The 13,245-nt window shown below is 46.4% G+C and overlaps 1 protein-coding gene across 6 annotated transcripts in view; it reads right to left on the bottom strand.

Annotated features, from left to right (window-relative positions):
* TECPR2 (tectonin beta-propeller repeat containing 2) overlaps positions 1–13,245 on the bottom strand; it is a 131,798-nt gene that overhangs the window by 61,409 nt on the left and 57,144 nt on the right. For 5 of the 6 annotated variants that reach the window (XM_064375227.1, XM_064375225.1, XM_064375226.1 and 2 more), the window contains 4 exons: positions 10,181–10,493; positions 6,745–6,877; positions 3,528–3,860; positions 389–1,371 (listed from right to left, as the gene is read on the bottom strand). In XM_064375227.1, the coding sequence (XP_064231297.1) occupies positions 389–1,371; positions 3,528–3,860; positions 6,745–6,877; positions 10,181–10,493 (1,762 nt within the window). The remainder of the gene's footprint in view (positions 1–388; positions 1,372–3,527; positions 3,861–6,744; positions 6,878–10,180; positions 10,494–13,245) is intronic. The other variant, XM_064375230.1, reaches the window with a different exon arrangement.

The following is a 13,245-nucleotide window of genomic DNA, read 5'->3' as shown; positions in this document are numbered from 1 at the left end:
GAGTCCCTGCCTCCAAACCGCTCAGAGTTTTCTCTGCTCCACGAGTGGACAGTCCTCTGCCCACTGGTTTTCTGAGATGGCCCCAGGCCGATTCAGTCCTGCCCTACGATGGCTAACAGTAAGTGCCTACTCGAACCTGCGCTTGTGGGGTAAGACGCCACGTTGGTCAGGAGGCAGGCGACTGAGCAGGGTACAACAGGTCAGAAGTAGCTCAAGCCACTCACAGTCCCTGTGCTGGAAATCCCTTGAAACCCAGACTTGAACGTGGCCTATGGAATTCGCAGTAGGAATAGAATTTCTTTCCATAAGGAAAATAATCAGTCTTGCCAATTACTACCCTTAAGAAAGAAGCTTTATTATACATTTCCCACCATCTGAGCCCACATACCTGATCTGACTTGAGCAGCCCGGCATCATCTGCACCTGGCCGGCTCAGGTCCTGCTGGGAGCGACTAGGTCCAAGCTCTGTCACACTCGTCTCTGAGGATGAAGAAGGAAGCCCATGGGCATAGATGTCCTCCTCATCACTGGATGTCAATACCTGATCCCGTGGAAGCTGCTCAAGCCAAGGCTTGTGAGTGCTGGCCGCCAAGGCAGAGACTGGAGTCAACTGTCCTCCCACACGCCCCAAGTCACGTTCAGAAATGGGTGTTTCTTTCTGATCTGTGTCATCATCAGTGACAGCATGCCAGAGATTTGCGCTGAGGTGGCCAGAGGCCCCCATGCTGGACAGGACATTCTGTTCTTGGCTGGACTCCACAGGACTGCCTTCATCAGCTCCGGTCCCAGGCAGCCACTGCTCAGCACTTGCGGCCCAGCTGAGGCTGGAAGGCACCATGAGCGAGTTCAGGAGCGGGGCTTCACAAAGAGTGCTTTGGGAGCCAGTAGGTTGGATGTCTTCCCCATCATGTGCCCCAGGAGAGCTGTCCAGTTCTTGGAAGGGTAACTGTGAGCTATTTGGTCCATCGTCTGCAGGACAAGGCTCATCCCCAAGTCCTGTGACATCGCTGCCTCCCACATCTTCTCCCGGGAGCAAGGGTGAATTTGGCACTCCATTGAGCAGCTCCCGCCCATGTGCGTGGTGACAGTGTGGCATTTCCGTTTTAACGGCATGTTCCTCAGCCAGTGAATCAGGCACAGATTCTAGCACCTCCAGGATATTAAACGTTTTGGAGTCAGTATTTTCCCGCGGGACACCATTCACCTCACCACTGAAGCTGACTTCCTGGTCTGGAGACCCTGCACTTAACAGATCCACGCTACTGCCCAGGACACTTGAGGTCATGGACAAGGACTGGGGACTGTCCCCAGGAAACTCGGAGCAGGGTGTCGATTCCAGGGAGCTGTGACAGGTGCTCCTGCTTCCACCTTCTAATTCAGAATAAGAACATTCAAAATAAGGCACGGTTCTACATGAATAGTAAGAGACTAATTCGCAAATGTATTTTTGGCTTAAGAAAAAATATTTTTAATAAAGAATATTTAGTGAATGAAGAAAAAACCTCTTAAGTACAAATAATCCCAACAACGAGATGCTTTCTATGCATGCAAGTACTGTATGCACCCATGGGTTTGAGGTCTCACTCAAGAAATACCAGCTAAGAAAAACCAGGGGACAAACTGAGATGCTCACCTGGGTCACAAACCAATTCCTTATAACTATTAAAATGTTTAAATATCTAATAACATTTCCTTCAATATTGCAGTCATCTTTTTTTTGAGATGGAGTCTTGCTCTGTCACCCAGGCTGGAGTGCAGTGGCGCGATCTCAGCTCACTGCAACTTCCACCTCCCAGGTTCAAGTGATTCTCCTGCCTCAGCCTCCCGAGTAGCTGGGACTACAGGCGTGCACCACCACGCCCGGCAAGTTTTTTTGTATTTTAGTAGAGTCGGGGTTTCACCATGTTGGCCAGGATGGTCTTGATCTCCTGTCCTCGTGATCCACCCACCTTGGCCTCCCAAAGTGCTGGGATTACAGGCGTGAGCCACCGCGCCCGGCCTGCAATCATCTTTAGCTAGAGAGGACCAACAGGCACCAAGGAGTAAAAGGTTTTAAAAAAATTCAGCGTTACATAGTCATAACAAAGAATGAAATCCAGGCCAAGCACGGTGGCTCACGCCTGTAATCCCAGTACTTTGGGAGGCCAAGGTGGGTGAATCACCTGAGGTCAGGAGTTTAAGACCAGCCTGGCCAATATGGTGAAACCCCATCTCCACTAAAAATACAAAAAATTAGCTGGGCATGGTGGCAGGCAACTGTAATCCCAGCTACTCAAGAAGCTGAGGCAGGAGAATCGCTTGAACCTGGGAGGTGGAGGTTGCAGTGAGCTGAGATCGTGCCACTGCACTCCAGCCTGGGCAACAACAGTGAAACTCTGTCTCAAAAAATAAATAAATCAATAAAAATAAAGAATGAAATCCTGTCCTTTACAGCAACATGGATGGAACTGCAGGCCATAATCCTAAACAATTAATGTATAAACAGAAAATCAAATACTGCATGTTCTGACTTAGAAGTGGGAGTCAAGCACTGAGGACACATGGACATAAACGTGGGAAAGGCAGACAATGTGAACTGCCAAAGCAGGAGAGGAGGAGGAGGCAGGGCCAAAACCACCACCTACTGGGTACTGTGCTCACTACCAGAGCGGGAGAGGAGGAGGAGGCAGGGCCAAAACCACCACCTACTGGGTACTGTGCTCACTACCAGAGCAGGAGAGGAGGAGGAGGCAGGGCCAAAACCACCTACTGGGTACTGTGCTCACTACCAGAGCGGGAGAGGAGGAGGAGGCAGGGCCAAAACCACCACCTACTGGGTACTGTGCTCACTACCAGAGCGGGAGAGGAGGAGGAGGCAGGGCCAAAACCACCACCTACTGGGTACTGTGCTCACTACCAGAGCGGGAGAGGAGGAGGAGGCAGGGCCAAAACCACCACCTACTGGGTACTGTGCTCACTACCAGAGCGGGAGGAGGAGGAGGAGGCAGGGCCAAAACCACCACCTACTGGGTACTGTGCTCACTGGGTGCTGTGTACCCATGTAACAAACTTGTGCATGAACCCCCTGTATTTAAAATAAATGTTGAAAAAAGAAAAATATTCCATGTTAAATCCCATAATTGGTAACATATTCAACACTAAACATAAAATGTCCCAACTATTTACCAGCACAGATCTTCTGTTTCCACGACTTTCCACCCAGTCTCACAGAATCTCTGGTTTAATCAATGGTATACACGGATAAGCCAACATTTTAATTTAAATATTGAAAAGTACAACACCAAGATCCTTTAAACAGGGTGGTGAGTACACAGGTATATGTTCTGTCATCATTTAGACCTTCCAGTGTGTGTGTGCATTTTCTGTTAATGTGTGAAGTATTTTGCAGTAAAGCTCCTTTGGGGAAGAAATGTGTATGTTCTTTGCTTTTGGATGAATGGGCCAGTGCTCACTCAGTGAGCAGTGGCATTCCCAGAGAATCTGGAAAGACTGCCCCCAGGTGGGTATGTGCCAGCTACAGAGGGTACCTGTCTTCTTCTTCTTCTTCTTTCTTTTCACTTTGATAGGCTTCACGACAAGCTCCTGGTCAAAGTCCTCTGAGCTGATGGCGTTGAATCTTTGCGAGGGGGGCTGGCTGCCCTTGCCCAGCTCAGGGGCAGCCTGGAGCCCAGGGGGCAGGAGCCCAGAGCCACTGTCGGTGGAGTTGAGTGAGCTGCTCCTGCTCCTTGGCTCACTGGCCACGGAGCTGGCCACGGAAGAGCCTCTGAGCCTCGTCTCAGAAATGGTGGCCCCTGGCAGCTTCTCTGCTTGCTGCACGTGGACTCGCTCTGAGCATCCGGACACCTCCAAACCATCTCTCACTGAGAAAGAAGAGTCTGGTTTTACCACTGGTTATCCGAGAGAGCTGATGTGCACTTAACATGTCTGGGAGCCCTAAATACCAGTTGTCACAGAGGCGCCAGCCGGCTAAAGAACTGAATGATTCTAAATTCATAGAAACCAGCAAAACTGAAAGAATCACACAAAGGAGTCTAAGAAATAGTTTTTGTTCTCCAAGAAGCTCATATATTAAAATCAGTAAAATAATTCACCATAGCTGTCTTTTTAAAGCAACTCAATAGTAAGGACAGGTTGGGTGCGGTGGCTCAAACCTATAATCTCAACACTTTGGGAGGCCAAGGTGGGGAGATTGCTTGAGCTCAGGAGTTCAAGACCAGCCTGGGCAACATGGTGAAAACCCGTCTCTAGCAAAATACAAAAAATTAGCAGGGTGTTGTGATGCATGCCTGTAGTCCCAGCTACTCAGGAGGCTGAGGTAGGAGAATCATTTGAACTTGGGAGGTGGAGGTTGCAGTGAGCTGAGATCATGCCACTGCACTCCAGCCTGCGAGACAGAGTGAGACCTGTCTCAAAAAAAAAAAAAAGTAAAAAAATACCACCAAGAATACAGCATTTCTCACTTACATTTACAAATTCTTTATAAATGAGAGATGCCTGTGTATAACAAAACAGCTTAATTATACTTCATACTTAAGACGATGCCTTGAACATACTTTAATATTATTCAAAGGGCATTTGAAAAATATGTGTACCTATAATTAAATTTCTTGAAATGGAAAGAGGGAAAGGTAATTTTCCATTAGAACAAACTCAAGACAGAGAAGTCCATTACTATACAGTCAACATCGAGGCAAGTAGACAGCAGAGTAAGGAGCAGGCATGTGAGTCCCTGTCCCCTGTCCTGACACCAAGGGCCAGTGAGCTTCCCACTGCAGTGGACTCATCCTTCCTGCAACATGACACCACAGGGCATGAGGCCAGAGCAGTCCCAGCTGCAGCACCCTCAACACAAGACCGCAGCCCACTTTGATCCATTTGCCATCCTCTCATTATCAGGGATCCTCTGAGTGTCAGACACAGGGCTGACTGCTGGGATATGGCAGTCCATGAGACACAGGAAGTCCTGCCCTTGAAGCACCCCCATTCTACTGAGGGCATGTGTTAGGGGCAGACTGTAGCCTATGGAGTGTGCACCGGAAACTGGAGGGGCAGCTCTGCTCTGAAGCAACTTGTTGAAGATTACACAAGTTAATGGTGGATCTTGCCTAGAGCTGCCCAGTCCAATAGGCAGCCACCAGCCACTTGTAACTATTTAAATTCAAATTGATCAAAATTAAACAAAATTTAGGCCAGGCGCAGTGGCTTATGCCTGTAATCCCAGTACTTCGGGAGGCTGAGGTGGGCGGATTGCCTGAGCTCAGGAGTTTGAGACCAGCCTGGGCAACATGGTAAAACCCCATCTCTACTAAAATGCAAAAAATTAGCTGGGTGTGGTGATGCACACCTGTAATCCCAGCTACTCAGGAGGCTAAGGCAGGAGAATCACTTGAACCTGGGGGGTGGAGGTTGCAGTGAGCAGAGACTGCTCCAGTGCACTCCAGCCTGGGATACAGAGCAAGACTCCATCTCAAAAAAAAAAAAAATTAAACACAATTTAAAATTCACCCCTCAGCTGCACTTGCCATACTGAAAGTACTCAGCAGCCACACATGGACAGTGCCTGCCTACCAGACAGGGCAGATGAGAGGATTTTCATCACTGCAGAAAGTTCTGTGGGCAGCAAAGGTCTAGAGCTTAGCCTGGTGGCTCCAAGTCACCACGCTGCCTGAAAGCCATGCTGCCCCTTTGATTACACTGTCTGAGGAGCCCCCAGCTCATAAACTCAAGAGTCAGAGTTCATTCACTTCTTACACAAAGTATGTTTTGGAGTATTCACCCCAGCTTGCCCTCTCTGACGTGAGAGGTAACGGCAGTGAGGAGGAGGGTGATGGGTCCACATGGCTGCTGCCGCCAGCATTAGGAACAAGTTCCCCGAGGAACCCAAATATATAAAGCATGTGGATGTCTGCATGAGGACACATATTAGGATTCTTTGCTCCTTAAAATCTGGGCTTATATGAATTACCAAAAAATGTCAAAAGCACAGAGAAAAACCATCCTACCAGGAAGAACTGAGCTCAGGGTAAACAGCATGTCCCAGATGCCAGATTTAAATCTTCTAAAATCTTATGCAAATCTATGTCTTTTGGAGCATTAATCCCACATACTGTCTCAGACGGAGATCAGGGATCAGTAAAGTGGTTTCTGATTTTTCCTTCCTCCTTTCTCAATCTCCCCATCTTCCACAACCACGAAAGCAACTCCATCAAATGTGAGACTATCTGGTGTAAGCCTTAAAGTAGGTAACTTTCAGGAAATGTACTGTAAACATTATTTTAAGAATCAGAGAAAAGCCTCCAAATCCTCCATGTTTAAATAAAGTTGCAACAGTTTAGCAAAATAATAGTAAGTTTTTGGTTTTGTTTTTGAGATGGGGTCTTACTCTGTCACCCAGGCTGGAGTGCAGTGGTGTGATCTTGGCTCACGGCAACCTCCACCTCCAGGCTCCAGTGATGCGCCGCCTCAGCCTCCCGAGTAGCTGGGACCACAGACACACGCCACCAGGCCCAGCTAACTTTTTGTATTTTTGGTAGAGACAGGGTTTCACCATGTTGCCCAGGCTGGTCTTGAATTCCCGAGCTTAAGTGATCCACCCACCTCGGCCTCCGAAAGTGCTGGGATTACAGGCATGAGCCACTGCGCCTGGCCCAGTGGTAAGTTTGATCAGTTATTAACCACAATTACAAACAACAGAGTATAGTACTTCCCATCATATACATGGCACATTTCATAATAAATACAAACCTATTGATGTTAGTCCTTCAGGCCTGCTTGAAATTCTTATAATGTTCCTATCTCCTTTCAAGAAAAATATTTCATTTTCTGTGCATGAAACAGATACAATATCACCAGATCCTTCCAAACCAGCAATTGTGGCCTGTCCAAAAAAAGAAAAAAAAAAAATCACAAAACTAAACAATGGTAACAGCTCAAAGCATAAAAATGCATGTGAGAGAGTCGAAATCAGTCAAATGATAACTGCACTTTACTATGGCAACTTTCTGAAAACTCCTAGAGTAATTCAATCCAAAGTTAGGTAACATCTGACAGATTGGTAAGCGGGATCTGAGGCATCCCCTGGCAGGGTGCGGCCTCAGTCATCTCCAACCACATGCCACCCTGCCCTTGTCCCTACTGCAGGTGCACCAGCCCTGCCAGGCCAGTCTCAGCCCTGTTCCTCCATGGCTCATGCGTCTGGCATGTGCTTCTCTTTCTGCTCGAATTCCTTTCCTGTCTCTGTTCGCTGGGGGAGTTCCAGCTCTCTCCAGATGCCACCTCCATGGGAAGCAGCCTCTGACACGCTCGCCTCCGCTGCAATGCCCAGGGCTCTCAGGGTTCACAGCACCTCATCCAAACCTTCGCTTGGTGCCCCACTCCTAGGCTGGAATAACGTGCTGAGACATCTGGGTCCCCCTGCTGTGTGCACTCCTGCAGGAGAGGCCAGTGTGCACCGCAACTCACGGGTTTCAAATGAACACATGAAGGGAAGGGAGTTCCTCCAGCATTATCTGAAAACGGGTGGCAACACAACACAGGACATCCCGAGCCCACACTGACTTAAAGGAAGTCTTTGCTTTGCAGTCAACAGTGCAAATAAGAGACTAGTCTGTGGTAGAAGATAAGGAGAGGCTACGTTCTTTGCTAATTTTAAATAACTCATGGACAGCTGCAACGAACATTTGTTTCTGAAAGCTGCCAGTCACGCTGTCACTGGACGGTCTAGACTCTAAGGGTGACTGCAACATCTATCCCAGACGGTCCCCTATCTCCATTTCTCTGCCTATAAAATGAAGTTAATTATACCTGCTGGGTAAAGCATTGGGTAAGTGCTCAGATGAAAAAGCCACAGCATCTTGATGCTACTAATTAATAAGCACACATAAGTTCAAAAGGCACCCAGGGAAAGAAGTTCTCTGTAACTGAGGAAAGGGTGCAAAGATACCTTTCAAAATATCCCTTACAAAATAAACAAACCCAAGGCTAAAAGGCACGTTGGTGATCCCTCTAAGTCAATGCTTCTTTCACCCCCACCCCATTTTACAGGAAAGGAAACCAGGCTCAGGCCGATAAGAGACTCTGGTTAAAGGCAGAACCAGGCTAGAAGAGTCGAGTCTAGTTCTGCCCCCTGCCCTCCCAGGCCAGTTTTCTTTCTGCCAAACCAGTATTACCAGGCATGGCTGATAATAATTAAGAAGGCTTCAATGAGGAGATGAATTTCATTTTCTGCTGACACACACCACATAAGAAAACCATTTATTTTCTTTCTTTTTTTTTTTTTTTTGGGATGGAGTCTCACTCTGTTTCCCAGGCTGGAATGCAGTGGCGTGATCTCGGCTCACTGCAACCTCTGCCTCCCAGGTTCATGCAATTCTCCCTGCTTCAGTCTCCCAAGTATCTGGGACTACAGGCGCATGCCACCATGCTTGGCTAATTTTTGTAATTTTTAGTAGAAATGGGGTTTTGCCATGTTGGCCAGGTTGAACTCCTGACCTCAGGTGATCCACCTGGCGTGGCCTCCCAAAGTGCTGAGATTACAGGCATGAGCCATGCCTGACCGAAAATCCTTTATTTTCTATAGTGAGGTTCTGCTTATGAGAGAATGGGGTGTCTGTCATCTGTCAGAGGCCTGCTGAGCTCAGAATGGAGGAATGTGAACAAGACAGGGCCTGGTCTGAGTCTGGGGGTGAGGAACTGAGAGGGTGAAGCAGGGAGATTATTTTTTTTCTCTCTCTCTTTTTTTCCCCCGAGTTATAACCCCGTACCTATATAGGGAGATTATTTTAAAAAGAGCAAGAGCTCTACTCTTAAGACAATGAGAAACTGAATCTAAACAACTTTGTTTAAAATTCCTAAATCTGTCTCTAATGATGACCTGTTATCATCTTGATTTAAGCAGAAATTGTTTCCTACCATGAGTTTAATGATGTTGGAAATTTGCCCAAGATATGTTGCTAAGTAAAGAAAACAGAATAAAAAACCAAAAACAAACAAACAGAAAAAAAACAAGTGGCAAAATGATGTGGCTCCACTTGAGTAAGAAGGCAGGGGTAAAACAGCAGGACGGAAAGCGCGCCGAGGGCAGGCCCTCCTCAGGGACTGAAATTCTCTGCTACTGTTTCTGGTTTTGGTTTGTCTGTTTCTGAGATAGAGTTTCGCTCTGCCACCCAGGCTGGAGTGCAATCTTGGCTCACTGGGCCCGGCCTCTGCTACTGCTTCTGTCATATTTGAGTTATCACTGTATGTGCTCATAGTAATTTGGTAGTCAGAAAAAACATGATCCAAATAGATTATAAAGAACAAGACCAGGCTGGGCACAGTGGCTCACACCTGTAATCCTAGCACTGTGGGAGGCCAAGACGGGTGGATCACCTGAGGCTGGGAGTTTGAGACCAGCCTGACCAACAAGGAGAAACCCTGTCTCTACTAAAAATACAAAATTAGCCAGGTGTGGTGGTGCATGCCTGTAATCCTAGCTACTCAGGAGGCTGAGGCAGGAGAATTGCTTGGACCTGGGAGGCAAGGCAGAGGTTGTAGTGAGCCGAGATCATGGGATTATACCCCAGCCTGGACAACAAGAGCGAAACTCTGTCTCAAAAAAACCCAAAAAACAAAAAACAAGGCCAGGCATGATGACTCAAGCCTGTAATCCCAGCACTTTCGGAGGCTGAGGCAGGTGGATCACTTGAGGTCAGGAGTTCGAGACCAGCCTGGTCAACATGGTGAAACCCTGTCTCTACCAAAAATACAAAAAAATTAGCCAGGCATGGTGGTACGTGCCTATAATTCCAGCTACTCGGGAAGCTGAGGCAGAAGAATCACTTGAACCCAGGAGACAGAGGTTGCAGTGAGCCGAGATCGTGCCACTGTACTCCAGCCTGGGTGACAGAGGAGGACACAGTTTCCCCCAAAAAAAGAGTAAGTTTAATTTTGTGCTTACATACAAAAAACATACATAATTTCTGGGCAGATAATTGGACCTAAATGTCAAAACCAGATTTTTTTTCAAATCTATAAAAATTACCAAACCTTCATTTGATTTCCTTGACTGGCCCAAAGGAAAAGTAAAGTGTAAATTAATACTGCTCTTTTTAGCATTCTGAGAGCCCCGAGCAGAACAGTCTATAGAGAAGCTTTCTCTTGCCTACCGACACCAAAGATATGGCAGCATCCCTTCACTTACCTGGTTGACTGTGTCTAGGAGATAGATACTATATTCATTCCAACTCAACACCCAGCCTTCTTGAAAGAAACAGGAAACAAGCCCCAGGTGCCTCTCAGGTAAGCTGCAACTTCCCCTGCTGGGGGATTCCAGACGCGGGTGCAGTTCAAAAGGCTTGACTTCCCCAGCAAAAGCATCTTTTAAGATAAATGTGGCTTGAACAGTTCCGTGGACATCAGCCTTCCACAGCCGGAGCCCAGGCCGTGATGCATACAAGGTTAGATCACTTTGCTTACAGAGTCCTGGTATAAAACAAGCACCAAATTTCCCAGTACTAAAATTAGAAGAAAGAAAGAACAAAAGACAGACATGGACGGATTTAAAGTAATGCAGTTGTCAACCCCTATTACTAAGTACAACAAGAATTTTTGGTTAAGAAAATAAGTAATTTTTCACTCTTTCTACTGTTTGTTTTTTGGCAGTTAAACCAACTGTCATCCCTGTACCCCCAGAGGCCCTGCCACACCCTAACAGGTGTGTGCCCCATTAGCATACAGGGAATCATTCACTGAGTACCCACATAGGTTGCACCACACCTGGCACTTGATCCCAGTCTTGTGTCTAATCCTCACAACAACCACGTGTGGCAGATATAGTCACGCACCACATAACATTTTAGTCAGGCCAGGCGCAATGGCTCATGCCTGTAATCCCAGCACTTTAGGAGGCCAAGGCGGGTGGATCACCCAAGGTCAGGAGTTTGAGACCAGCCTGGCCAACAAGGTGAAATCCCTCCTCTACTAAAAATACAAAAATTACCTGGACATGGTGGCACATGCCTATAATCCCAGCTACTTGGGAGGCTGAGGCAGGAGAATTGTTTGAACCTAGGAGGTGGAGGTTGCAGTGAGCTGAGATCATGTCATTGCACTCCTGTCTGGGTGACAGAGCAAGACTCTTTCAAAAACAACAACAACAAATCATTTTAGTCAATGACAGACTGCAAATACAACAGTGGTCCCATAAGATTATAATACCATATTCTTATGGTAGCTTTTCTATGTTTAGACACACAAATACTTAACTTTGTGCTACAGCTGCCTAAAGTATTCAGTACAGTCACACGTGGTGCAGGTCTATAGCCCAGAAACAATATGCTGCACCATTTCGCCCAGGTGTGGAGCAGGCTGTACTTACCACCTAGGCCTGTCAGTACACACCATGCTGTTCACACAACGAGGACATCACCTAACAATGCACTTCTCAGAGCATATCCCTGTTGCTAAGGGACACTTGACTATATCACAACTCCCGTTTTGGAGGAGAGGAAACTGAGGCAGAAGGTGAAGAATCCAGGTCTGCTCATCCTGTCCCTGCTCCGATTCTGTTGCTTCTGACATCTGATTGCTGTGCTCACCCCACATCCTGAATAAATGAGCTTCACAGCAACCCATCTATATTGCTGCCCTTTCAGAATTTCTCTAAACCCATCAGAGGCACCAATGTCCCTTCCTGTCACCAAGCTTGATACTTTTTCTTTCTGAAATTATAAAATATCAGTACATAAACCAAAGAATATGCCATATATATAGTCGTGGGTCACTTAGTGATTGGGGACATTCTGAGAAATATGTCATTAGGCAAAGTCTTTGTTGTGTGGACATCATAGAGTGTACTTACACAAACCGAGATGGCACAGCCTATGACACACCCATACAGTCTAGCCCAGGGGTGTCCAATCTTTTGGCTTTCCTGGGCCACATTGGAAAAAGAATTGTCTTGGGCCACATATAAAATACACTAACAATAGCTGATGAGCAAAAAAAAAAAAATTTAAAAAAAAAATTTTTTTTTTTTTTTGAGACAGAGTTTTGCTCTTGTTGCCCAGGCTGGAGTGCAATGGCGTGCTCTGGGCTCACTGCCTCTGATTCCAGGCTCAAGCAATTCTCTTGCCTCAGCCTCCTGAGTAGCTGGGATTACAGGTGCGCACCACCAGGCCCTGCTAATTTTGTATTTTTAGTAGAGATAGGGTTTCACCATGTTAGTCAGGGTGGTCTTGAACTCCTGATCTCAAGTGATCCACCCACCTCGGCCTCCCAAAGTGCTGGGATAACAGGCATGAGCCACCACACCTGGCCAAAAAGTCTCATGTTTTAAGAAAGTTTACAAAGTTTTGTTGGGCCATGGGTTGGACAAGCTTAGTCTATCCTATTGCCCCTGGGCTGCAAACCTGTACTGCATGTGACTGTCCTTAACGCTGCAGGCAGCTGTAACACAGTGATGAGTGTTTGCATATCTAAACATAGAAAACATAATGTGTGACACTAAGACACCAGGTGACAGGAATCTTTTCAGCTCCATTATGGTCTTCTGCAAGACTGTCGTACAGGCAGTCCACCATTGAGTGAAACGTCGTGATGCAGGGCATAACTGTGTACATGTGCATAGATCCACGCAGTTATGAAGCCTAGCAATGAAAAGTACACCTGAGAACCCACCCCTGAACTCAGGAAATAAATCATCGGTCACCCAGCCAGTGGCCCCTTGTGTCCCAGATGGAACCACTGGACTGCATTTTGCCTTTATCATTTCCTCGCTTTTATTGTTGGTTTAATCACATATCTATGTATTGCTAAACACAAGATAATTTAGTGTTGTTAATCTTTCATTTTTATTAAAATGTATGATGCTAACTGTATACTTTTGCAAATTGCTTTTTTTCACTTATGTTTCTCAGATTTCTCCTTGTTGATAAAAAGAAGCTGTCGAGCTCATTCGTTTCTACTGCTGTATGGTACAGTAAGTCCTCACTCAACTTCCACAGGTTCTTGGAAACAACAACTGTTAGCGAAATGACACAGAGCAGGTCCTCAGACAATATCATTTCCTCCAACAACGCTGGTGAGGAAAAAACACTGGTTTTGTTATAGGTTGTTTTGCTAAAGTTGCAGTTTCCAAGAACCTATTAATGACACTAAATGAGGACTTAATGTATTCCACAATTTATTTACTTTCTTGTTGATGGATATTTCAATTATTAATCTTTTAAAAACTATTTTGAACAATTGTGCTATGAGCATTTCTGT

This window comes from Aotus nancymaae, unplaced genomic scaffold, assembly GCF_030222135.1.
Source record: "Aotus nancymaae isolate 86718 unplaced genomic scaffold, 86718_ANA_hifiasm-v0.15.2.pri h1tg000011l, whole genome shotgun sequence".
Taxonomy (NCBI): domain Eukaryota; kingdom Metazoa; phylum Chordata; class Mammalia; order Primates; family Aotidae; genus Aotus; species Aotus nancymaae.
The sequence above is the reverse complement of the archived record's forward strand: the minus strand, read 5'-3'. Positions and strand labels throughout refer to the sequence as shown.